At 37.9% G+C, this 27,665-nt stretch overlaps 1 protein-coding gene across 1 annotated transcript in view; it reads left to right on the top strand.

Moving 5' to 3' along the window:
• Window positions 1-27,665, top strand: part of FREM1 (FRAS1 related extracellular matrix 1) — a 147,460-nt gene that overhangs the window by 56,520 nt on the left and 63,275 nt on the right. Inside the window, 11 exon segments of the mRNA XM_079112669.1 lie at window positions 8,375-8,422; window positions 8,424-8,572; window positions 9,238-9,307; window positions 9,309-9,329; window positions 10,577-10,744; window positions 13,897-14,105; window positions 16,326-16,419; window positions 19,315-19,567; window positions 23,900-24,094; window positions 25,190-25,375; window positions 26,730-26,926. Coding sequence (XP_078968795.1) covers window positions 8,375-8,422; window positions 8,424-8,572; window positions 9,238-9,307; window positions 9,309-9,329; window positions 10,577-10,744; window positions 13,897-14,105; window positions 16,326-16,419; window positions 19,315-19,567; window positions 23,900-24,094; window positions 25,190-25,375; window positions 26,730-26,926 — 1,590 coding nt within the window.

The raw sequence follows: 27,665 nt of genomic DNA, 5'->3' as shown, positions 1-27,665 counted from the left end.
TTCAGCAGTGAATTGAAGATGCCATCAGAAGCCTACCAACAAAGAAAAGCCCAAGACTAGATAGATTCTCAGCCAAGTTCTACCAGACCTCCAAAGAAGAACTTACACCCATACTCCTCAAATTATTCTATGAAATAGAAAAGGAGGGAACCCTTCCAAACTCATTCTATGAAGCTAATATCACCCTGATACCAAAACCAGACAAAAACACATCAAGAAAGGAAAATGTTAGACCAATATCCCTGATGAACACAGATGCAAAAATTCTTAATAAACTTCTGGCAAATCACATAAAAAATATATTAAAGAGGTAGTGTACCATAATAAAGTGGGGTTCATCCCAGGGATGCAAGGTTGGTTCAACATATGGAAATCAACAAGTGTAATTCATCACATCAACAGACTTAAAAACAAAAACCACATGATTCTAGGTGCAGAAAAAGCATTTGACAAAATCAGTATCCACTCATGTTCAAGACACTAGAAAAATTAGGGCTAGTGGGGACTTATCTCAACATTGTGAAGGCTATCTATGCTAAGCCCAAGGCCAACATCACTCTAAATGGAGAAAAATTGGAAGCATTCTCTCTAAAAACTGGAACAAGACAGGAATGCCTTCTTTCACCACTCCTATTTAACCTAGTCTTTGAAACTCTAGCCAGAGAAATTAGACAAAGGAAAGAAATTGAAGGGATACAAATAGGAAAAGAAGAGCTCAAAGTATCCCTATTTGCAAATGACACGATTCTATATTTAGAAGACACAAAACACTTCACCAAAAAGATTCTTGAACTCATAAAGAAATTCAGCAAAGTATCAGGATATAAAATTAACACCTGTAAATCAATTATGTTTCTATATACCAATGATGAATCAGCTGAAAGAGAAATCAGGAAAACTATTTTATACAATAGCCTCAGGGGGAAAAAAAATACTTGGGGTTCAATCTAATAAAAGAGGTGAAATACCTCTACAATGAAAACTACGGAACGCTAAAGGAAGTAATTGAAAAAGACCTTAGAAAATAGAAAGATCTTCCATGTTCTTGGATAGGCAGAGATAATATTGTCCAAATGGCCATACTACCAGAAGTGCTATACGGATTTAGTGAAATTCGCATTAAAATTCTGATGAAGCTCTTTGTAGAAATGGAAAAAGCCACTGTCATAAAATTCATTTGGAAAAATAAGAGGCCCAGAATAGCCAAAGCAATCCTTAGCGAGAACAGTGAAGCAGGAGGCATCACAATACCAGATCTTAAATTATACCACAGACCTATAGTAACAAAAATGGCATGGCGTTGGCACAAAAATAGCATTGAAGAATAATGGAACAGAATAGAAGACACAGAGACTTACCCATATAAATACAGTTTACTCATGGACAAGGCACCATAAATAAACATAGCATTTCAACAAATGATGTGGAGTGAATGGGAAATTCATATGTAGTAGATTGAAATTGAACCCCTATTTTGAACCCTGCACAAAACTCGACTTGAAGTAGATCAAGGATCTTGGCATTAGACTAGAGACCCTGCACCTACTAGAAGAAAAAGTAGGCCCAAATCTTTATCATATCAGCTCAGGAACAGATAAAACTCCTAAAATGCAAGAAGTAAAATCAAGATTTAAACTAAAAAGCTTCTTCACAGCAAAGGAAACCACCGAGAATATGAACAGAGATCCTATATAATGGGAGAAAATCTTTACCACCTGAACCTCAGATAGAGCATTAATCTCCAGCATATAAAAAGAACTCAAAAAACTTAGCACCAAAAAACAAAATACCCAGTCAATAAATGGGCAAAGGAACTGAACAGGCACTTCACAGAAGAACAAATATCAATGATCAAAAAATATGAAAAAATATTCAACATCTCTAGCAATTAAAGAAATGCAAATTAAAACTACACTGAGATTCCATCTCACTTCCATCAGAATTGCAATTATCAAGAATACAAATAACAGTAAATGTTGGCAAGGATGTGGGGAAAGGGTTCGCTCATACATTGCTGATGGGGCTGCAAATTGGTGCAACCATTATGGAAAGCAGTATGGAGATTCCTCAGAAAATTTGAAATGGAACCAACATTTAACCCATCTATCCCACTCCTTGTCTTATACCCAAAGGACTTAAAATCAGCATACTACAGTGATGCAGCCACATCAATGCTTACAGCAGCTCAATTCACACTTGCTAAGCTATGGAACCAACCTAGGTGCCTTTCAACAGATGATTGGATAAAGAAAATGTGGAACATATACACAATGGAATATTACTCAGTTATAAGGAAGAATGAAATTATGGCATTTACCGGTAAATGGATGGAACTGGAAGCTATCATACAAAGTGAAATAAGTCAGTCCCAAAAAACCAGTGGTCAAATGTTCTCAGATATGTGAATGCTAACCCATAACAAAGGCAGATAGGGAGAGAAGAATAGATGTTTATTGGATTAGACAAAGGGGAATGAAGGGAAGGGTGGAGGAGGAGAACAGGAAAGAAGAGAGTGAATTGGACATAACTTTTCTGTGCTTATGTATGAATACATGACCAGTGTAACTCCACATCGTGTTTCAAACACAAGAATGGATCAGAATTGTAATGGGTTACACCCAATGTATATATAATGTGTCAAAATACACCCTATTGTCATGTATATCTAAAAACAAGAAATCGCGGTCTGGGAGATGGCTCAGTTGGTAAAGTGCTTGCCTTGCAAGCACAGGGACCTGGGTTCTATCCCCAGCACCGCAAAAAAAAAAAAAAAAAAAAAAAAAAATTTAAAAACAAGAAATTAAAAAATAAAATATAAAGGACAGCTAAAATTAAATGATCATCTACTATATATAGTACTTTGTGCTAGGCATTTTATACCTATTTTCTTGGAAGGTAATGTACAGATGATTAAGATATTCATCTGTCTGCTAAGATGACTATAATGGAAGGAGATAATAGGAAAGAATTATGCCAGGGAGATCTGAAGTTGAAGAGTGTCCACTGTCCCTTTAAAGATGAACTGAAGAATGAATGAAAAAACTCTCCGTTCTTCTGCTTTCTGACTTAACTACTCAAATACTTTTCAAATAACAACCACTTCTTTTCACCACTGTATTACACACCATTTCTAGGTTAAATTTTTGTTTGAGACTTAGTTGACTTGATAAGTTCAAAATGGCAACTATCAATGGGATTTATTTCTTAATCTTTTGTATCTATTCAACCTGAGTTATTTGGGGGACACCATATTACTTTCAGAAGACTCTATGTCTTTTAAAAGTTAAATCTTCAGGACAACTTCTTTTTTTTGTTTGGTACCAGGGATTGAACCCGGGAGTGCTTAACCTCTGAGGAACATCCCCAGCCTTTTTTATATTTTATTTTGAGATGGGGCCTTGCTAGATTGCTGAGAGACTTGATAATTGCAGAGGCTGACTTTGAACTTGTGATCCTCCTTCAGCCAGCCTCCTGAGTGCTGGGCTTACAGGCATGTACCACCATACCCAGCTGACTTCTTTTATCCTCTTTTGTTGCTGTATATTTTTTTCTTAATATTTTTTTTTTAGATGTTGATAGATCTTTATTATTTTTTAAAAATTCTTTTTAGTTGGCAATGGACCTTTATTTTATTTATTTATATGTGGTGCTGAGAATTGAAGCCAGTGCCTTGCAGGTGCTAGGCAACTGTTATGCCACTGAGCCACAACTCCAGCCCCAGGTCTTTATTTTATTCATTCATTTATTTATATGTGATGTTGAAAATCTAACCCAGTGGCTTACACATGCAAGCACTCTACCACCAGGCCACAATTCTAGCCCCTGTTGCTGTATACTTTATGCATCAAGTTTTTCATATGCACAAATATAAACATCAGATCTCTCTGCAGTAAAGTCCAAAGTAATAAAAACCAGTGAAAGAGAATTATTTCTAAATCTGGGTAAATAAATCAGACTAAACCTTGTAGATCTGGTTATATAAGTTTATTCCCTAGGATGGATACATTTTTAAAGGGGTCATAATCACATTTTCATCTGCTTCCTTCTTTAAACTATTTTATATTTGTGTGGCGGGGGAGGTGTGTTTTTGGTAGTACTGGGGATTGAATCCAGGGACACTTTACCACTGAGTTATATCCCCAGTCCTTTTTATTTTATTTTGAGACAGAGTCTCTCTAAGTGTGGAACTTGCCAAGCAGCTGAGGCTGGCCTGGAATTTGCTATGCTCCTGCCTCAGTCTCCCAAGTAGCGGGGATTGTCTGCATGTGCCAGTGTTCCAGCCCTACTTCCTTCTTAATTTACTTCAAGAGACAGAAAAGTCTAAACATCTGCCCTGTCTTTATGTACGACGTATTCTCTGGCTCCCGAATAAGTTGGCTGGCTGTGTCTGTCTGTTTTGCATTCACAAATTCAACCAACTAAAGACAGAGAATATTAGAAAAAAAATAATTGCATCTGTACTGAAAATGTAAACCATTTTTCCTCATCATTATTCCCTAAACAATACTATATAACTACCTACTATTCATATAACTTTATATCATATTAGGTATGATAAGAAATCTAGAGATGAGAGGATACCCATAAGTTTTATGCAAACACCATGCCGTTTTGTGTAAAGGACTTGAACATCCACAGATTTGGCATCCATGAGGGGTCCAGGAACCTATCCCTACAGATACCAGAGAATGACTGTTTCTTTACCTTACCCTTGTGTTTGTCCTCATCTCCAACTGATACCATGACATGTTTATCTCAACAGCATTTTAAAGTCATCTTGTTAAAGAACATTTAGTGTATTTCCCTAAAAACTTGCACTAAACTACTGTACCTAGAAGGGCAGGCAAAACTAACATTGGAAGTAGTTCATGGGGGTGAGAAATAATTCTGAATATTCTCAAAGCTAGAAGCAAAATAAAAGGCAGACAGGAATCAGAGTTTAGGGCAGAGGAAGGATCAACAATTCAGGCCTACAAGAAAGTCAGGTGCCAGCTGGTAAAATATACACTGGAGCCTGAATTTGAGGGCAAGGTCAGACTATATCATTTTGAATGCTGATTTTTCACTTTCTAATTATGTCTTGTTTCCTTACTAGTCTGTGTGTGCTTGTGGCTTATGAGTGGACTGGAGGGAGTTGGGGGAAAATGGGGGGCAGAGGCCTAGTGATTGGCTCGAGCACTAGTTTTCAACTCCTTTCCTGGGAATGGGTGTTTAATAATGTCTTTGTTACAACCAGATTTCAGTACAATGTGAATACTTTATTTCTCTGTGGATTTTGTTAAAATAGGATTTTTCTCACCCACAGACACACACACAATAATTGTTTGAATATGCATAAATATTTAAAGAAACATCAACTTAGGCAATCATAAAGCATGTTGAAAAATGTGCCCACCAAGAATTACTACAGGGGTATAAAAAAGCATGCTTCTACATTCTTTTTACATAAAGAATACATCGGGGAATAAATTAGCATGGAAAATGGTCTCTTTGAAGACACAATAACTATTGTTTCCTTATTAAATTCAGTTTTTCAATTAAGTGGGGACTCACTGATCCACAGTATGGCTGGGAGGTCCCATAGAGATTTTCTGAACTTTGTAGATTAGCAAAATACTATAATTAGAAAAAAAATCATGACACAGATTCCAGGAGACTAGAGAAATGATGATCATTGTGTTCCCTTTATTTTGAGAACTGACTTTAGTTTTTAATTATCAAAATGCTTCATAATGGATAGTAAACATCTGTAACCTTTTGTAAAAATAAAAATGAAAGGACATAGACAAGGAATTAACTTTGGAAGCACTTTTACTATTAGTATGCTGCTGCTTGTTTGATCATGACAATCTTTCATTACAATAGCCATTGTTATTGTCTAATGTACAGAAAAAGAAAAAAATTGAGTCCCAAAGAGGTTAAATGATCTCCACCAGGGAGCACAGCTTATAGGTTGTGACTGATGTTTAGGTCTTTTTTATATCATAACAAAAGCTTAACCCTGCTTTAGTTTCTGCTTTCTATGTCAATCTAAAAAGGAATTATCTTCATTTTCAAATTGGTATTGTGAACACACTGTTATAGACAAAATTGCCATTGCTGATCTGTGCCTCAATGACATCATCAAAATAAATCAAAACCAAGGTAAGAATATTTTCACGTGGCAGAATGTGAAAAGACCCACAATGCCAAGCAGTATACAAATGTGCCATTTCCAGAGGGAGGAAGTCTTAGTGTTCTTGTAACCAAGCATGGGTTACTCGAAAGAGTTGATGGTGATGGCAAAAGCTGCTTGACCAGTCCTCCTTACCACCTAGCATGATCCAAACCTGTAAGTGTGGTTTAGTCTGCTTAAAATCACCAACAGGGCTCGTTGACTCATTCAGTTAGCATCGTTGATGAAATGCCTTCTCTCCACAAGGTATTGTGCAGATACGCAGGGGAGTGTGATCTCTATTGAGCATCTAACCACATGCCAGACATCTTATCTACATCATGATATTTGATCTTCGTAGAATTCTGTGAGGTTAATATTTTGCTTAACTTAGAAATAAGAAAGTTGACAACAAAAAAGTTGAGTAACTTGTTCAAGGTCAAGTAACTGCTAGTATGTAAATGACACACTAAGGACTTTAATTGTTCACTGTTTAATTTCATTTAGTTTGTACTCTACCTTGATCCTGCCCTCAAGGAATTTTCAGTCTAAGAAAAAGATTGGCTTGCAAACAAATAATACAAGACAATGACATAGTATGTTACTTAAGTGATGTCTTAGTCCATTCACACTGCTATAACAAAATATCTGAGAATGGGTAATTAATAAATACTAGAAACGTAATCCTCATAGTTCTGGATGGAGTCCAGGATTGAGGCACCAGCAGGTTCCATATCTGGGGAGGGCTGCTCTCTGCTTCTAAGATGGCTCCTTTTCCTGCATCCCCTGGAGGGTGAACGCTGCGTCTTCACAAAGCTGAAAGGATGGAAGGATGAATTCATGTCCTCAAGCCCTTTCATAAGGCACTAATTCATTGCAGCACCTTCATGACCTGATCACCTCATGAAAGCCCTGCATTTTCACACTGTTGCATTGAGGATTAAGTTTCAACCTTAATCTTGGAGGGGACACAGCCTTTAACTATAGCAAGGGAAAATTTAGCCTGGTACTGTATTCATTGATAACAAGGAAATATCTTTTAGAATGTTTAGGACAAGATTCAGACACAATTAATTCCAACTGAGAAATTTAAGGATGTTTTGAAGAAGAGCCTCTAAGGGTGAGAAAGACTTAGATTGCTAAAGAAAGCAAGAGCAGAGTATAGTAGACTGAAGAAACATGATATGAAGCATAGACGTGTCCTTGAGGAGTAGGACATGGTCCACTGTGTGCAACTAGAGTGTCGAATTAATGTTGAAAGTTGGTAAAAAATAAAGTTGAAAACAGAGGATGTCTAAACTGTGAAGGACCCTGGACGCCATGCTAAGGAGTTTGAATACTTCTGTGTTTTCTGAGTGCTTGTTTAAGATTTTTAAGGAGGTAAATTAACTAATTTGACATATATTTTCATTTATTTTTTATTTCTATTAATTTTTTGGGGGGAGAGGTGGTACCAGGGATTGAACTCAGGGGCACTTGGCCACTGAGCCACATCCCCAGTCCTATTTTGTGTTTTTATTAGAGGTAGCGTGTCACTGAGTTGCTTAGTAACTCACTTCTGTTGAGTCTGGCTTTGAATTCACTATACTCCTGCCTCAGCCTCCCAAGTTGCTGGGATTATAGGCGTGCTCCACCATGCCTGGCTTGATTTGTGTTTTTAAAAGGTAACACTAGAAGTATGAAAAGTCTAGAATCACGATTGGAGTGAGGACTAACAGAAGGCTGGTGCAGTAAATTACAGAAGGAATGATAAGATCTAGGCTGGTGTAAGTAGGAATGACACTTGCAGGGTAGGGTGATTTCTGTAAGGGAAGTCTTACAAGTAGAATCTTGGTGATGCATTCAATGTGAGTGGAGGAGGAGGAACCAAAAGGTATGTTAATGTTTTGAGGATCAATGATTGAGTAGTGGGAAGTATCAGAGAAAGCACAGATTGATGGGAGATGGAGAATAAAATCAGGATCCAATTTTGTGCTTCCTATGCCCCCTCTATAGCACTTCTGATTGGATTAACTATAAGCGTGATAATTATATTCTTAAAATATAATATCCAATGAGTAAAGGATGTTCCATTTTTAGCTCACATCCTTAGTAGCTCCTGAATATTTGACAGAACTGTATCATAAATGACAATCCTTTGAATGTCATCTTAACTGCAACTCTTGGTTGTGGGACATTCTCTTGGTATGTTTCCAAATGAATAGTGTATTTTCATTCCAGGTGGTGACCATCCACATCACTCCAGTGGATGACCAACTTCCAAAAGAGGGCTCCTGGGGTTTCTCGACATCTGGTTGTCAAGGAAACAGAGGTGGCCTACATAACGAAGAAGCATCTCCATTTCCTAGATACAGAATCTTATGATAGGGAGCTGCTGTACACAATAACCACTCCTCCATGTTTCTCTTTTAGTGACAGGTACATCTGAAAAGTCATCATATGGTCTACTAGGGTTGGAGAGTCAAAGTGACCATATACAGTACTATGATTAATTGCGTCGTTGGCCACTGTGAACTTATATCCAATTCAGCATTTACTTTGCCTCAAACTTGTATCATGCCTCCTTTAAAAGCCTTATTCATTAGTAAGTGGCTAATGGCTTGCATTGTTTTTGTCATAGGTAGCTTAAAATGGTCTTTGATTCCATTTTCTAAAGATCATGTTGATTTTTATTTTTGATAAAATGTATTAAGGTCTTAATAACATTACTTTTTAGCTATTAGGCCATGAAATTATCATATTCTATGATCTCAATCCAGAAAAGTAGCATAGATATATTTTAGGCTGGTACTGTATACATGATAACAAGGAAATATTTTTAGACTGGTTAGGATAATGATTCCGTTTCATGATGATAAGGCAAAAAAATTTGGACATACTTTCTACAGTCCTGATGAGGATGGCATTAGGGTACTGGTCCTAAGGCTAGAAGTCCCCAACATAATGAGACGATATAAAGATGGAACATTTTATTTCTTCCCATGATAAGGTCTTTTAGTTTTGAAAATTGTTATCAGTCATCTGGCCTAACTTTTCTTAGCTGGAAAATTAGCTGATATATTCTTTCCTATATTTCTCTTCAGACATTTGGATGCTGGGAAATTATTTCATGGTGGACAGCATCCAAAGCTAACCAAAAATCCTGCAGCCCTGGGGTCTGAGGTCATTTACTCAGGTATGATGATTTGCTCTTATGTTGAACAACATGATGTGTCCTCTGAGAAGATATGACAGGCTTACCTGAGGATGTTGGCCCTTGACATCTGCCACAAATGCTTGATTGTTTTATCATTCTGCTTGTACATTTCTTACTAAGCATTGTGACATCTATTTGAAAATGCTTCATTGTTTGGATATCATTTTAGAATCTGTCATAATTCAATACAACTTTTTTTTTCTCTTTTTGCCCGTAGCCAAGATTCTGGTTTGGGACCCCAATGCTGTATTTTTATTCTGGCCTAATTCAGTTCACTCATTGTTTTTCTCCATTAATGTCTAGGGCTGTCATAATAACGTACCACCAATTGGGGTGTTGTAAAAGCTATGAGACTTATTTCTTCATAGTTTTGGAAGCCAGAGATCTGAAAATCACAATACTGGTAGCGTGTGTTCCTTCTGAAGCCCTCTAGGGCAAATCTTTCCTTATTTCTTTTAGCTTCTGGCAGTTTGCCAGCAATCTTTGGTGTTCCTTGACCTAGAGATGTGTCACTGTCATGCCTCTGTTTCTCTTCCTCCTATAAGGACAAAAGATATGTTGGATTAAGGGTCCATCCTATCCTGAGATGACCCCATATTATCTAATTACATCCATAATGACCTTATTTCTAAATAAGTTCACATTTGGGGGGAGGGGTAGTGGCACAATTCATTTTATAATATCACCTTCTAAATCCTTCACCATGTGGTCACCTGTGGACTCTACTCTGATGATCCTATAGGGGTCACAGTAATGGTGATGAGTGCTTAGGCAGCAGATACTTCTGTGGTTTGGAGCTAATTAGGGCTTAATCTCCTTGTAGTTAGAGATTGTAAATGAGTATGTCAACCCCATACGGTTTGAGTACTGTTATTTTTTTCATTTTTACAAAAAAGAAGAGCCCTAACACATTTAAGCAGCTGGACCCATGTCACACAATTACTAGAAGGCAGAGAAAGGATGAAGTACTTACTGGTCTCCTTCCTTATATAGAGTTGACTGGCTTCAAGCACCAGGCATATTCATAATTTCTTTTGCATTTTTCTTCCTTATGTGTAGAAAATATGATTTATTAAATAGAACATTTGAGAATCTTCAAATTGATGATGGTGATATTTACAGCATTCAATATCAATTAGCATAGTAATTTTCTTAGATATAGGTTTCTGAAAGTTTCTGATCCTTGCAAATTAATACTCATTTGCCCATCTCAATCTGCTTTGCAGCATGCTGTGAACTATATGAAAGTAGCCTACATGCCACCCATGCAAGATATAGGACCCCATCTCCGACACATCCAGTTCACCTTTTCCGTCAGTAACCAGCATGGTGGCACTTTGCATGGGATCTGCTTTAACATTACAGTTCTCCCAGTGGACAATCAAGTTCCTGAGGTATGCACAATGTTTGACATGGAGGATGGAAGGAAGGAAAGAAAGAAAAGACTAACTTTTTAATTTTGCAGCTGCAGTGTAGGGAAAAAAGCAGGGGGAGGGGACTCCTTCACCTCCCCTGGAACTTCCTATCCAAGAGGTAAGATTTTCTCGTTGCTGGATTTGGCATTATTTTCAAAGCTTTATCAAAATCTCTTTCATTCCCTTTTCTTTCTGCTGAGCTTCACATGTTGATCAGGGGAAGGGGATTAAATTATGGGTCTCTTAGCAACTAGAAGGGCTTATTTGCTCTCACCACAGGCCAACTATGTAATCCAGAGGAGCTCTTTAATTTTCCAAAATGAATTAAGATGGACCCTTTTGTCCTACTCTATCCCACGGCCCAATGTTTATGTAAGTCTTGAAGGACTTGGGTCTTTCATTAAGACCCAACTGCAAAGGCATTGCTACCTTGTGGGTCTTCTCTGTGAGGCTGTTTCATGCTGAGGGTTTGTCCTGTACCCAGTCCACTCTCCCTTGGCAGAGCTACACTTAATTAGTGAAGCTATTATTTGGTTTATTTCCCCCTACAAGTGGAAGGACAAAGGAGCGTTTCCCATCTATAACAAACCAGAGAGGCCCAAACCTATTCTCTAAGAAGAGAAGTCACCCTCCCCAGGTACCAACCTGGAATACAGCCAACCTCGCCGTTCTCTCTCCTCACCTTTTCTTCACCTGCCTAAGGTTGTGGAACAGAGGGCTTATCTGAGGGCTGTCCAATATGCAAAAGTTTTTGATGGGTCTAAATTGTGTTTTAAAATAATGAGTTTCAACATTTAAAGACCAAAAGATTTCCTATCAGGTCTGACTTGGTGTTTCTCTTGGAATCTGGGAACTCTAGCAACACTGAGCCCACCCACCAGAGTCCCTACCAACTTACTATACTCGCTTGTGTCACTGACCTGACTTCTCAGGCTGACGAGCTTACAATCTTTGATATAAGACTGAGGAAGTGTTCAAATCGAGGAATCTAAACACACTCTATCCTTTGATATCTTCTCCCTCAGGGACCAGATCGAATTCCCTGTGGTGACAATAGTTTGGAATGTCTGTGAAGCCAACATGATTAGAGTGCCCCTTTCTGCGTAAGAGAGATAGGCCCTGAAATAGCCTAGCATTCGAAGAAGCCAAAACTTTTTCCAGCATAAGCATGGAGAAATAATCTTTTATGAGAAGGAGTCCAGGTCTTTTGAAAAAGAAGGATGAGGTATGAAGGGATCTATGGCTAAAGAGAAAAGTTACCTTCATTTAAAAGCAGATAGAATAGTTAGGAGGACTTGGGGCTAAAATGGCATAGTGGCTTCTCTCTTTTATATATGGCACATGGATCAAATAAAATAGTACTTCAAAGAACAAAGAATATTAGAAATAAAATTAAAGTTGTAGCTTCAGTAGAACCAGCCACAGGAGTGGTTCTCTAATTTGAAAACCCACCTGGATTCAGGTTGAGTGATGATCATTAGAGGAAATTGACACCATGCTAAACTGAAGTCCCCAACATCTGAGAACTGGGACTGAGAAGTTAATGGTTGGTGAGGAGGGGAAATTAGCCTTATGTTTTTATTTTTTAAAATCTGCCTGAAAAGAGATGTTTTAAAAATCATCTAAAGTAGTAAATTATATTTTATGAAACATTGTCATCTTGAGATACTTATTTGGTACCACTCAGGAAAGGGAGGCTGGCAAGCACAGACCTTGGTTCAAAGGTAATACTCTGAGTGAGAGCTCCTTTTCTCCCTCCCACCTACAGTGAAAATGTAGGTTTGGCAAAATGAGACACTTGGAAGGGTTGGGGTGGGGGCGATTGTAGGGAGAAAAGTCTATCATTTTATATTTTCTTTTGCTGGTAATAGAAGACAGCCACCTCTGTTAGAATCTCATAATTTCCATTACCCTCTGGGACATCCTCTAGTGCCCGTGGTGGCTGTGGAATGGAGCTCTGGCTAGCACTTTGGCCCAGTGGCAGGAGAGAGTAGACCAGAGAGCGGAGGCCTCTGCTTCATCTTGTTCCCTTCCCTTCCGTCTGCCTAGCTGTGTCACTCCCTGCTCCTCTCTGCTCCTCCCTGCCTTTTACCAACTCTTTCCTTGGGAAATGTTCTACTTTGAGGGAGTAGCAGCTGCTCTGAGGAGAGCAGTTGCTCCCTAGGAGAACACGGTGTCCTCCTCACATTGGCAGGGCAGTCAACCCAGACCATCGGGGAGGGGCCTTGGAGCCCATAATTTTGTATTGCAGTTTATCTACTTGTTCTCACTTCTGGGTAGTAATACCAATTTGGAAAAAAAATGATAGGTTAAGCAAAGTTGAGAGGGTTTCCTACCCGAAGTGTCAGAGCCTTGAATATGCATATGTGCCTCATAAATCTCCAAGGTGAGGATATTGTCTGTGCTTTTTAGATTACTTCATCATAGGACACTCCTTGCCTTCTCCCAGTGTGATGATAAAATATCCCAAGCCATTCTAACTTGATTTTTACTTACAAATGAATTATTAGTTGACCCTTGGGTTTTTCCCTTATTGAAAATTATATCTGTGGCTTTGATGTTTAAGTTTAATGTTTATATGAACCTATTTTCCATGGAACCTTAAATTTCCAATCTTTAATTTCCATCTTCAAAATAACACAAATGAAGCTTCAATAAATTTCACAAGTCCTCATGAAGTTTTAGGGTGATAAAAAGAGACGGATCCTTTCCTTCAGGAGAATTTATTAGAGGTTTTGTTAATGTTGTAGACTAAGGTTTATGTGTCAAACAATGATTGATATGGTCAGGATGAAAGTTATGATCTCCATAAGTCGGCACTCTATATAGTCAACAATTTGATTGCTGATTCTATTATACAGACTCTCAGAAAAATGAAGTGTAAATATTTTCAGGTTTATAGATCTGTCTTGTTTCTTTGTGTACATCAACACTTGGAATTGGAAACATTTAGAGTAAAAAAAAAAATTTCATCCCAAAACTCTAGCTATGAATTTGTCCCTGAACCACATTCCTGAAAATTTAGTAGACATACAAAGATGGTATTGGAAAATCCACAGTAATCCACTGAGTTCTGTATGCAGGGGTCCCTCAGGGAATAACATGGAATAATGTTTCTTCCTTCTTTCTAGGTATCCACCAACCCTCTGAGAGTGGCTGAGGGAGGCCAGTGTGTCATCAGCACAGAGCACATTCTGGTTTCTGATGTGGACACCACATTGGACAGTATCTACCTTTCCCTGCAGAGGCTACCTCTGCATGGAAGGCTGGAGTTGAATGGATTCCCTCTAGATGCTGGGGGCACATTTTCTTGGGGAGACCTCCACACCTTAAAAGTTAGGTTAGGAAATTTCATGGCTTTTTTTTCTTTATATAACTTAGCGCCCCATCTGGATCAATTGTGAGGCAGAGTAAGGAAAAAGAAATTCATCGAATTCTTTGAGGAATACCAACATGCCACTTACTAATTTCAATAGTTAAAAATTAGAAATGACAAATTTTTCATTTTCCTCCAGATAGTTTCTTTCCCTCTGGCTTTCTCTACCAGTGGGGATGACTTAATAGCTATGTGAACAACAAAAATTAATTACCATGAATATTAAATTTGCTACAACTGCACACGTCACAAGAGGCAATAGAAACTAGATGAACAGAGACTGAAATCATCTGTGGGACTAATCTACATAATTGAACTCAGCTCTAAGAGCCAATTTCATACCCTAGACGCTCTGGGATAGAGTTCTGTTGATCGATGTCTTTAGTGTGATCTTCAGTCCATTCTACTGGGGCAGGGATTTGCAGGTGAGCAAGTGGAATAGTCTGGGTAAGTAGGCCATGGAGTAGAACTTGGATCTCTGAGAGCCAGGGATAGAGAAAGCCCTACTTCATGGTCCTAACTGGTCCTCACCTTGTCTTTTACTTCCTCCACCTAATGCATTTCTGCAAGAAACTTTTCTACACAATTTAGAAAAACATCTTTTCTGGAAAACAACATAAACTACTTAAAAACAGTGGTCAGATAGAAAGACCGATTTCTCACTTGTAAACTCCAGTTATAAATGGAAACTTTGGCCCTTTTGATTAAGCCTAGGAGGAGGTATTAGGCATTAAAATCTTAGCTTTACAGAAAGCTGATTAAGAACTAAAATTTGTGCACGAATAGATTGGTTTAATTTTGATAATTCAGTTATATCTTGACATAATTTCAAATTTTTTGATTTCTAATGTAGTTTTCCTTGTTTTGTTTTCATTTTTGAGACCTTAGCTCTTAGCTGCATGGTCAGGTAGTTCTTATTAGGGAGTGAATGATGGATAGAAAAATAAAAGTTCCAATATTTTCCAGAACTATAGGGTCAAGTATTCTACTGGAGATTTGCAATTAATTTTTTCTTTGTTTATTTAATCTTCACAGTAATAAAACCTGACAAGGTAGATAATTCTATTCTGAGTTGAAAAACTAAGTACAAAGAGATTAAGGAGTTTGTCCAAGGGCACTCAGCTAGTATGTGGAGGAATCAGGTTTTCAAAGATCTGCTTGACTCCACAGCTGTGACTCTGGATGTGTGCTTTTGAGTCCACTTGACACTTTGAGGAGTTTTACAGTAAGAAGCATGGCAAAATAAAGCACAGAAGGTAGTATGTGAGAGGGACAAAGGGGTGGAAATGAGGACCTTCCCACACTTGAGTTTCTGTCCACCCTCTTGGTGAGACTAGTCCTGAATAAAGTATAGCCCCAATTATTTTCCATAGACAAATACATACAGGTTCTATATACTATGGTAATTTTAATTTTAAATTCTTAGGAATTATTTTCATTCCTTAGTATCTCAAATAAATCATCGATATGTTAAAAAAAATTTGGCTCCATTAAATCCAACAACTATTTAGAATTTACTGGGCATCCCCACAGTGGGCTGGGGTGTATACGGAAAGCCAAGAATTAGACAAGTCCTTCCAGATTTTGGCTGAGTCTTAAAGTTATATAGGGCCAAACCTAGACCAAGGAAAGGTATTTTTAAATCTGGGAGAGATTCAAAATTCTTTATGGGTTGAAAGGAGGAGAGCTTGTAAATGGAAGAGGGGAAATGGAGACCATACAGAACTCAGGGATCAGGGTTTTCGAGAAGAGTTGAGTAGATTCAAAGCACTGGCAGAGAGATTAGCCTTGAAAGTGGGGAAGGAATCACCAGTTCCACATAGTGTCCCACTTTTCCCTGTCCATGCTCATTCTCAGGGTCTCTCTGGCCCCAACCAGGATATTTTGCAAGTAGGCAGAGTTACCCCAAAATGGTTTCTGTTGTCACAGTGGCAATTGAATGACCATTTTTTGATTTGGGGACAAATACAAATTATCAATGCATATAACAGACCTTCCTAAGGTGGAGCAGTTTTACATTGAGGGGTTCGTGGCTGTTTAAATATGCAACTTCATGATTATGCTGGGTTTTTCTTATTCATTTAATGAACACATGGCCAAAGCCACGAAGAACTCTTGTGTCATGCATCTCAATTTACTCTCACAGTGTTCTCGAGAGATTAGTTACAAATATTATCCCCCCAGGTATCAACATGATGGATCTGAGGTTCTTCAGGATGACATATGCTTGGAGGTCACAGATGGCACAAATTCAGCAGAATTTGTTTTGCACGTTGAGGTGGGTAGAATGTTTCCTCCCTGAGTCATATGGGGTAAGTTTGAGGGCAGCCTGGGCAACTTAGTGAGACCCTGTCTCAAAATAAAAAGGTTAATGCTCAGTGATAGAGCACCCCTGAGTCCAGTCCCCAGTAAGAATCCACCCACCAACATAAGGGGTTCCATATATAAATGATTTACAATGCTTTTGAACACTAACCCTGGGAAATGTTTATGTAGCAGCTTGGCAGGTTAGACTGGCATCTCTGGGAGTTCCCTGTCTGTGGAGGAAGCTATGTATGTATATTTGTGGTGTTCTTTTGTGAATTTCTGCACCAGGTAGCCCTGGTATGAGGTCTATTTGAGGTCATTTTTTTCCCTACCTTTTAACAAATGAAGAAAAATCTGCTCACATGCCCAACGTACTTCTGAGGACTGTGGAATTTCTCTGTTGAGTGATTACCCAAGTTCATGACTACAATTATAAGATTTGCTGTTATTTATAATTAGTGACCAAGAAAGGTCTGCAGAAAAACTTACCAGTTCCCTGAAGAGCCCCTAATTGTTCTCATTGTGCTAAATTCTGTCTCTTTTTGTTTGAGTATTGTCCAGATTTTTGTGATATGAAATTATTATTAGTGGTAACAATGTGTTTGTAAGATATTTTATAGTTGTTATTAAGAAAGAATGTTCACATACATGTATTGTTTTATGAAGCAGACAGGGAAGGAATTATCCCTATTTTACAGCTAAGGACACTTAGGCCCAAGAAAGTTTTTGACAACCTGCCCAAAGTCATGTGTATTGTGGTCTGGCACCTCACTCTCTGGTACCTAGGCTGGTGCTCTTCCTTCTTGCCATGCCATACTTCTACCTTGCCAGATGACTAATGCCAACAGGTCCTGAGTACCATTCTGTGCCATGTTTCTCCACTTTGTCCTCATAATGGCCTTGGCGGTCTTGATGAAGAACAGTATGTTATTTCAACTTAAAAAAAAAAAAAAAAAAAAAAAAAAGAACATTTTCTTTCTTGGCAGATTTTTATGTGCAGAGAAACCTCTTCCAAAATTTTGTTTTTGTTTATCCTGAAAAGTAAGTTTCAAGGGAAAAAGCCCCAACCCTATTTTTCATTCATGACTTTCTTATTACTGATAATAACCAGAGAAATACGGGAAAAGAATATATTTATTGATACCTTTTAAATAAAAGGGCATGGTCTTTGAAAGCCAGAGACACAATGTTTGGACAAGTGATTTTACCCAAAAGTAATATTCTTAACTGTTTCTGTTTTAAATTTTATTATCCATTTGAATTGATTGGTGAAATTCCTTAGACAGAGATAAGAAGAGTATTAGAGGTCTTAACTGAATTTGCACAGAAAACGTGAAAAAAGGTACTTTTTTTCTTAAGCCAACAGAAAAATAGAGAATATCATATGCTTTTTAAAAAAACCTTTGATTAAATAACTAAGCTAGGGGTTCTATCAATCCATGCCTTTACCCCTTAAGGAAAGTGTTGACAATTTCATGTGTATTTGTTGTACAGCTGTAAGCCTGTTTAAATAGCAGGGTTCTCAGGGCATAGATATAAAATTATGTTCACTTATTCATTTTATAAGTGCTTTTTATATGATGGATCTTGAAATACTTGAAATACAATGATGAACAAGACAGACAAACAGGGTCCCTCTTCTTTTAAGGATATAGACCAGGGATGAAGACAGGCATTAAGCAAATCATAACCAAAATCATTAATTGATTTTTATATGTGTTCTTTAAATAAGTAGAATGACTAAGTAATCGAAGCTCCTAAATTAGCCCAAATCAAGGAAGGCTTTCCTGGGGAATTCACATGGAACCTGAAGCAGGACTTAGCTGAGGGACAGGGCATGCTGGGCAGATGGAGCAGATGCTGCATAGGCCCCGAGATGGTGAAGAAGGTGGGCTGGGTTGAAAAGGGAGGGAGGTGGCCAGCACACCCCAGAGCATGGATGAGCCAGAGATTCCTAGGAGGAGTACTGGGAAGCCAAGGAAGGTCCTAACAGGGCAGCAACTTGAAATGGACATTTAAAACTGAGCCCTTTGGCCACAGTGCAGAGGGAAGAAATGTAAAGTTGAGCACACTTGCAGGCCAACCTGACAAGATAAACCTTGCAGCCTGCCCCAGGTTAGAGCTTTGGATTCCAAGGAAAAATGCTCTTTGTTTCCTTTAAAAGACCATCTTTTTGAATTTCCGTACGGTCTTTTTAGAGCCAGAGAGCCAGCATGATCCCATGTTATTGCTTCTTCTTTTCATCTTGGAGATTTGTTTTCCTGAGTGAGAGGAAAGCATTTTGTTAAGTTGAAACCTGGCTAATGGAGTTTCACGTGTACTGCAAACCATTTGAAATGCAGCTGTGGTCTATTGTGAACCCAACTTCATGGATGGGAGGAAGTTGAGGGTGGAGAAAAACTTTGTAAGCACCAAATAATGCAAAATAAAAATAACCTGGAGCCTGTGAATGTACAAGCATCACATTACAAGGACCAGAATTCCTCAGAAATATGTGTGACTTTGACAGAGAAGAAAGGATAGAGGCTTTGATGAGGAATGTTATATATCACATTTGTTTTGTCTGTTATATATCACATTATGTTTTGTCTGTCTATCAAGAGATAGAGCTTGAGTCCCAAACCACAACCATATTCTTCCATTCCTTCCTAAAATGCCTCTCATGTGGGGTATTCTTTGCAAGATGGTACTTAGGGGAAAGTTATAAACAGGCTGCTTGGCCAAATTCCATGGCTATTGTTTCATGTGTCTGGAAGATCGAAAATCCCTGTCGCTGTGACTTTGAGCTCGGAGTTGCCAGTTGGGCAATTTGTCATTTCTTTCTTTTTCTTGAAAGCATGCTTTTTTTTTTTTTTTTCCTGCTCAGGTTTTTCCTATAAATGATGAGCCACCAGTTCTGAAGGCTGACCTCATCCCCATGATGCATTGCTCAGAAGGTGGGGAGGTGGTCATCACCCCTGAACACATTTTTGCTACTGATGTGGACAGTGATGACTTGAAACTGATGGTTATGATTGCTCAAGGACCTCAGCATGGGGTGGTGTGGAAGGCTGGCGTTCAAGTAGACCAGTTCTCTCAGGAAGATGTTATCTCAGGGGTTGTGACATATAAACACACAGGTAAGTGACAGCATTGTGACTAGTGAGAAAACACAAGCCATCTGAGAGCCTTATTTCACTTCTTGCTGTAACTTTGATAATCGAACAGTCTTAATGCTTGCTTCAATTAAAAAAAAAAAAACAGAATAAAAGATGTGACTGCAGTGTGCATCCCACTTCTCATGTACAGTTACCATATATAGGAGTGTTTCTGATCTCAGTATTATAATTTTGAAGGGTGGAGAAAAAGAAGATGTCACTTGCTGCTGTTCTTTTTTTGGTACCAAGGATTGAACCCAGGGGTACCCAATCACTAAGCCACATCCCTAGCTCTTTTTCATATTTTATTTTGAGACAGGGTCTTGCTGAGTTGCTTAGGGCCTCACTTAGTTGCTGAGACTGCCTTTGAATTTGTAATCCTCCTGTCTCGACCTCCTGAGCTGTTGGGATTACAGGCATGCACCACCGCGCCCAGCTTGCTGCTATTCGTGATGCTGCCACATAGGATGAATTTGAAAAGTTTACTGATTACCAGCTAGCTCCTCAGAAGTAACTAGTCTGCTTTTCAAGTTCCTGAGGAGCAGAGATGATGTCTTATACTTTGTGTGACTTGCCCACAGTACCTGACAGTGTGAAACCCTTGTTTATAAGCACTGTGCTTTCATTTCTGGCATCACATCATGTTGTTTCCTAGGTGACATTTATTCCTCATGTGAAGTGTTCAACTAAAGAAAATATTAATTCAGCATCTGATATCTGCAAGGTACAGCACCAAGCCCTGTGGGGCTACGATGGAGTGTAAATCCAGATCCTGCCTTGCAGGGATGTTGACTCAAACGGGCAGCCAAAACCCTTTGATGACAGAATGACAAATCTGCACATCATCACATCATCTCCCCTGCACTCTTCTGAGGTCTGGCGTAGGAGCATTTCCTCAGTAATAATACCGTGTATTTCCTCTTGCTGGAATTAATTGCACAGTATTAGAAAATTTTCCTGTTTACTCATTGATGTGCCTCTTTTAACTGGAAATTTCATGGTGGACATATAATGGAGTGTGTAAGGCCATCTGAGTGGTATAGGATGTAAGAGCTTTCGGAATTCAAGTCATTTTCTTAATTGAAGCAGCATAGAGAAAATTCGAGCAGTGAGGTGGGGAAGTGATGGAGATTGCTAAAGATTAATTTGGAAATAGCAGAAAACACTGAAATAACACTTTTTCATGTGTATCTTGGAAAACAGTGACTTATTAGAAAACCTTTTGTCTCAACTACAATTAATTAACATGGGACATTTTATTCATGCAGTCAAACAACTTTTTTCTTTCTTTATTTTGGTACCGGGGATTGAACCCAGGGGCACTGAACCACTGAGCCACACCCCCAACCCTGTTTTGTGTTTTATTTAGAGACAAGGTCTCACTGAGTTGGTTAGTGCTTTGTGGTTGCTGAGGCTGGCTTTGACTTGTCATCCTTCTGTCTCAGTCTCCCCAGTCTCTGGGATTGCAGGCATGCACCATCACGCCCAGCTGCTTTTTTCTTTAAATGATGTCTCCCTCTTATCTGCATGTATACTTAGGAAAGGTTTCATTGGTTATTTCCTTGTTTGCAGAGCATAGTGCACTTGCCTGATATCTCTCAAGATCTCTTAAGAGTTCACAACTATATACTTCTTATATGTTTCCTCAGTAGATCTCAAATCACCTTTCAGGACAGTGATTCAAAGACTGTTGGTAGTTGTTTATTATATAATTTCAACACCTTTGGCAGGCTCATAAAGCACAGGTGAATTAGGGATGACATGAGTTACATTTTCTTCCACTACCTTATTCCAAGTACTAAACAACGGTTATACAAATGTCTAAATCTCTGCTAATGTAATGGCCATGCAAGCAACTGTTAGCTAATGAGACTTAGCTCATTAGGAGAAATACTAGAGTGAAAGGACAATTTGATATTATAGTATTCACTTATTTATTCAATAGTTAGTTATTTAGAACGTTTGCTAGAATCAATGAAAGAATCCTGGTCTGATAGTATCTGAAGTGAATCTTCTGGCCCCACTATTGCTTCTGTGTGTCAATTATAAAACCACCCAAGAATAATTTTATTAGCATTATTTATTTGCTTTCTATAATTATAATAATAATATTTGCTTATTGCAGAAAACTTGAAAAGAATGGAAAAATGTAATGAAGTTTCAAATAATCACTGTATTATACCTCTCAAAGATAGTCACTGTTAACATTAAACTATTACAATTTTTTTTTAGTCATTACTTTTTAGTTACAATCATAATATATGTGCATTTTTATTTATCACTTTTTTTTATTTATCCGGAAAGACTTCTTTCTACTGGCATCGTGCCCATAGAATGCCCTACCCAGGCCATTGTCAGCCAACACTCTCATTTTCTTTCAGCATCTTGCACATTATGGGACTGATACACAATTGTCACTAGGTATCCTCAGGGGGTTGGTTTCTGGACCTCCACAGAGAGAACATCCATGGATGCTCAAGTCCCTTATCAAATGGCCTATGATGTGCCTATAACCTGTACACATCCTACCATATACTTTAAATCATCTCTGGATTACTTAAAATACTAATTCTATGTAAATGGTTGTTATACCTGTGTTGTTTAAGGAATAATGGTAAGAAAAAAAAAATCTATATATTCAGTACAGATGCAATTTTTTTTCCAAGTATTTTTGACCTGCAATTGATTGAATTCATGGATTTGAAAGGTGTGTAAAGGTCTACTACATATGAAATTGCCACTTCTCTAGTAAGAAATGATTTAATTGCAGCAATTTGATGTGGCTCAACTAATGCATAAATCTGTGATATCTTGACCACACCATTTGCTTCTCTATCTTTAGACTCTGTCCAACACATAAATGGGTCTTCTGTCATTTCACATTCTTTTCTAATAACTTTGACAGTTGTGACATGTCTGCCTTTTTCTCTGGTGGAGTACCCAATACACAAATCATCCCACAGTAGTCCTTAAATATGTATTTATTGACTAAATAACTGATGAATCAATGTTGTTTTTAAGACAGTTTGCCTTTTTATCATTATAAAGAGGTGAGAGGCCTCTTATTGCTGACTTCTCCCAGAGTTGAAGACTGATCATTTCTCTTTTTGTTTTTGTGGTGCAGGGGATTGAACCCAGGGCCTTGTGCATATGAGGCAAACACTCTACCAACTGAGCTATATCCCCAGCCCAAGACTGATCATTTCTAACTCTCTGAATTAAACTTTGTTTTGTTTTGTTTAATTTCCCAGTTTTTCATATTTTAATCATCTGGTTACTCAATGATATCATCTGTAGGTTTTCTTGTCATTTTTTTTAAACAGGGGAAATAATCCTAAGCACAGGACTCTGCCAGTTTGGGCAGTGTGAATGGTGAGAAGAGATAACATCCTCCTCTTTTCATCTTTTGTGCCCTCGTCTCATTGATTCTCCCAGCATTAATTGCTTCTATCTTGGCTCTCTGAAGGTTAGACATGAGACTCAAGAGCACACATGCAGGGCTTTTGTGTCCCCTAGAAAGCAAGCATTTCTACTCCATGCTGTTCATTAGTAACCCTGAAGGAGATTGTCCTCTTCTAGATAAGCTAGCCCATCCTGACATTTTCTTCTTCTCTCACTGCTCAAGCTGAGGCCAATTTGGATTGTAGAGAGTAAGATGTAACAAGTAGTAGGAAGAAAATGAAACTAAATCCCACTTTTTGTCAAGGCACTGTTGCTACTTTTTATTTTTATTTTTATTTTATTTTTTTGTTGCTACTTTTTAAATACATCTTGAACAATATATAAAAAAGAAGAAAACACTGAAGGAAATGACCAAAATGTGGAGTGCTTTTGACTTTCACCTATTCAATGTCCTTTGCTTCTCATAACTGCTGTGTGGTTGATGGTTATCAATTCAAGGTGGTTGGTGCCAAAGGAAGGGCAATTACCAAGGGGACAAGGGTGTGTTCTGCCTCTCGCTGAGGTTGGTCCTACCCCTGAAGGACTATGAGGGAGGAATGAAACCATCACTAGTCAGGCTTCATGCCTCTCCCTTGTTCATTTGTGAACTGTCAGGCCCTCATTATTTCTGGGTTGCCCCTCCATATGGTGATTGATGGCTGGCAGGAATTTCACCCAAGGCAACAGATGGACAAGCATTTTCACATTATTTTCATGACAGTACTTCACTTCATGGTGATAAAATTGGGTCTTACATTTTATTCTCAGAAGTTCCTTTCCTTGCCATTCAGTGCTGACAGAAGTGTGAGTAGTTTCTGTCATGGTATTCTGTAGTTTTAAAAAGTCAGGTTCAACCGTAGTTGTGTTTTCCAGGTGGTGAGATTGGCCTGGTGCCTTGTTTCGACACCATTACTTTGGTGATTTCGGATGGAGAAGCTGGCCCTTTTGTGAATGGCTGTTGCTACAGCGGACCTAATCCATCTGTGCCTCTCCATGAGTCCTTTCCAGTGTATCATCTCAACATCACAGTGCATCCAGTAGACAATCAGCCACCTTCAATTGCAATAGGTGACAATTTTTTTTTTTTTTTTTTTTTTTTTTTTTTTTTTCTGTAAGAGCACTATTATCTTGCCTAGGGTCATAGCCATGGTTCAGTGAAATAATGTATTTTAGAATCATAATAGAAAACCATCATACACAATTACCCTCAAATAACCCAGCTCAACAGAAATTTGTGGAAACCCCAAATCTGTAAGAGATTACAAGTAAAAATAATTCTCTTTTTAAAAAATTTTTTTATTTCTGTATATAGAGAGAATGCGTGCCCGTGCATGCATGTGAGCACGTTGGGACGAGGACAACACTGGAATCCTCAGATATTCTGGTTTTATTTCATGTGGGAAAATGTTGTTTGCATGATGGAGAAAGAGAGTAATTTATTTTATCCATGGTAATTTCTATTAGAACAGAATGAGTATACCAGAGAGACCATTTATATACTTTTAACCTTATTTGCTTTTTAGAAAGTCATCTCTTCATAAGCATTATGTATATGTTCTGTCTCTCAGAAAAAAATATAAGCATATGTATGAATGTTATTGCAATTTGCAAACTATCTCCCAAGCAATGTTCTGGAAAGGAAGCATTATCCCAGCAGAATAATTAAGCACCAAGGCATGAAAAAAATGTTCGTTATGAGCAATTCATAATAGCTCTCAGGCAATTAACGCTCTGACAAACAGAGGTAACAACTGATCTTGAAGAGTACATAAACTACATTTAGTGGCTTATCATTAAAACAGTTTGGCAATTCGTATTTTCATTTGTCACTTCTGTAGAGACACAAGGGAAATCAGAGTTCCTTAAGAATGACTAAAAAGCTGTACTGGAATAGTTAGTATTTCTGCTGTCTTTCAATTATTGTTTGGCTTGCTTGTACAAGAAAAAAGATAATTCCATAAGTCAAATTAAATTCCACCCGTTTTCCCTGAATATTTTCACTGTAAAGAGAATTATGCCAAAGGAAGTGAACATCTCCCATGGAAGCATATTTGCATATGGAAGGCATCTCTGAATTGGAACTTCAATCACTCCCTTTTGTCTTCACTATTCTGATTAGAAAATTTCATGCTAATTCATAATAGTGTTGTCATTTGTATGCAGGTACCATGTTCTTTGTAGACGAGGGGTTCTCAGCAGCCCTTACCATTAACCATTTGTCTACCACTGACCCTGACACGGCTGCAGATGACTTGGAATTTGTTTTGGTTTCTCCTCCCCAATTTGGTTACCTTGAAAACACACTTCCTGCTGTGGGTTTTGAGAAAAGCAATATGGGTGTAAGTATAGGTAAGTCATGGTTTCATGACCAGCACTAACTATCCTGTTTATGAATATAATTAGCCAGATCATGCTTAGTAACAAGGTAAGGACTTCAAAAAGGTTCAAAGAACCATATACATTCAAGAAATTATAATTATCAATATGTTTATAGCTGATACTTTTGAATCTATTATTTTTCATTTAAATTTTTATTCTGATTTTTGCTATGCATACAAGTTCACATCAAAATAAGTGGAGATTTTATTTATGAAGAAATGAGAATATACATTGAAAAGATAATGTTTTTAAAGGCTCTCATGGTAGCATAGAATTCTGTAATAGAATTAATTTGGTGGGAGCTTACAAGGTCCCATTCTCACTACCTTTCATCATTTTTAAGACATACTGGGGGAAAAAAATTGGAAAACATACTCTGAGTGTTATATAGAAAGAAAATCTGAAAAGTTTAAGCAGATGAAATTAAATTTTAAAAGATTTTTTTAAAGTTATCGGTGAACCTTTATTTAATTAATTTATTTATTTTTATGCAGTGCTGAAGATTGAACCCAGGGCCTCACACATGCCAGGCAAATGCTCTATCACTGAGCCACAACCCCAGCCCTGAGTTGACATTAATTTTGAAATCAAAGCATGTCCCAGATACTAAAATAGTTCCTGTATTTCAGGCAAACACAAAACAACCAAAACAAAGGCAGAGAGCAAAAACAAAAATTTCCAAAGACGACACTTTAGAAGTAAATGATTCTCTGAGCCCTTTTTGAGGCAAATCTACTTTAAATATGAGAGAGTCTGGATTTAAGATTAAAGGCATCAAACATTGCCCAATTTTTCCTGTGACTTAATTTACACATGGGTCACTTTTTTAAATTTAAGGCTATATCTTAATACCCGAACATCATGTCAGTTAATTCTACTCAATCCAATCAGGTGCTTGATATGTGCATCAAGTAGTCAGGAGGATTGGCTCTTGTTTTGCCTCTATGTGAAGGAGGAGGGCTTTTTCTTACCCAAGTAAGACATGAACTGCTCATGCGGCAGCAGGGATCAGACAAAGGTCTCCCTGGCATTCATTCTGAGGATCTGAAAAGTGGTCCTGAAGTCCCCCTGCATCGTGGTTTGCATATATTGCTCTTCTGTTCTCTGTGTGTATTTGAATCCTTCCTTTGATCTCTGGTCATCTGCTTTCATGTTAACGGTTGGCAGGTGTTGCAGCTCTCCCTGATAGAGGATACTTAGGTGAACTGCCTTGATCTTTTATTGGTTTTGTTGAAAAACAGACTGTTAATTGGGTTAAAGATGAGGACAGTACCTTGTAAATAATGCTTTTTTTACTTACCTGTTCCATCTTGGTGTGTTCTAGCTTCCTTTCATTGGAAAGATATGAAGGCTTTGCACATCAACTATGTGCAGTCTAGGCACCTGAGGATGGAACCGAATACTGACCAGTTTGTGGTGTACGTCACAGATGGGAAGCGACACTCCTTGGAGACTCCATTTTATGTTATAATCAACCCCACAAATGATGAAGTTCCTGATTTGGTAGTGCAGAATATTACTGTAAGAACCTTATCATAATATTCCGTTTCTTACTTCTCATTTTTTGATTTTTATTTTCACCTAGTCCATTTACATTGGTTCTGATGCACTTAAAACACTAATTTGGTGAGGAGAAGGGAATGCAGTAACCTATTCATGTAATCACGTGAAAACTATTAATCCAATAATAATGATAATGGCAATAATCATAATATTTGCTAGCACTGGGCAATTGCATGGATATAATTACTACATTGCATATATATAGGATAGGGTACTTATTAAGTTGTAGATCCGAGCCCTTTACATGCATTAATATTTAATCCTTACGTAGACTCTTAAGAGGATGGCATTATTATTGCTATTTTGTAACTGAACAAATGAAGCTTAATGAGGTTAACCAAGTAGCCTAAATAATTCTTGCATATACTAGTACTGTGTATAGTATTGTGATTTTTCTGTTTTCACTTATAAATGGGGATAAATTATATCTGCTATTGTATCTGCAGTTATCTAAAAACAAAATTGTGTGGATTTAAAATCTTTTATATTAGTGTATCACTCTTTTTAAGCAACTTTTATATATGTGCATATAAATATATATGATTATTTAATCCAGACATATGTATTAGCAAATCCCGATGAAATGGATGAACACATGCTTTGGAATTAGAGGGAATTGGGGCTTGGTTTTTAAAGGTGTACGAGAGTGAAAGCCACAAGACCCCAAGACAGGTGGAGACCTCTGACCCGCAAGCAG

Source organism: Sciurus vulgaris (assembly GCF_902686455.1).
Source record: "Sciurus vulgaris genome assembly, chromosome: 15".
Taxonomy (NCBI): Eukaryota; Metazoa; Chordata; class Mammalia; order Rodentia; family Sciuridae; genus Sciurus; species Sciurus vulgaris.
Note: the sequence above shows the minus strand (reverse complement) of the source record. Positions and strands in the feature narration are given on the sequence as shown.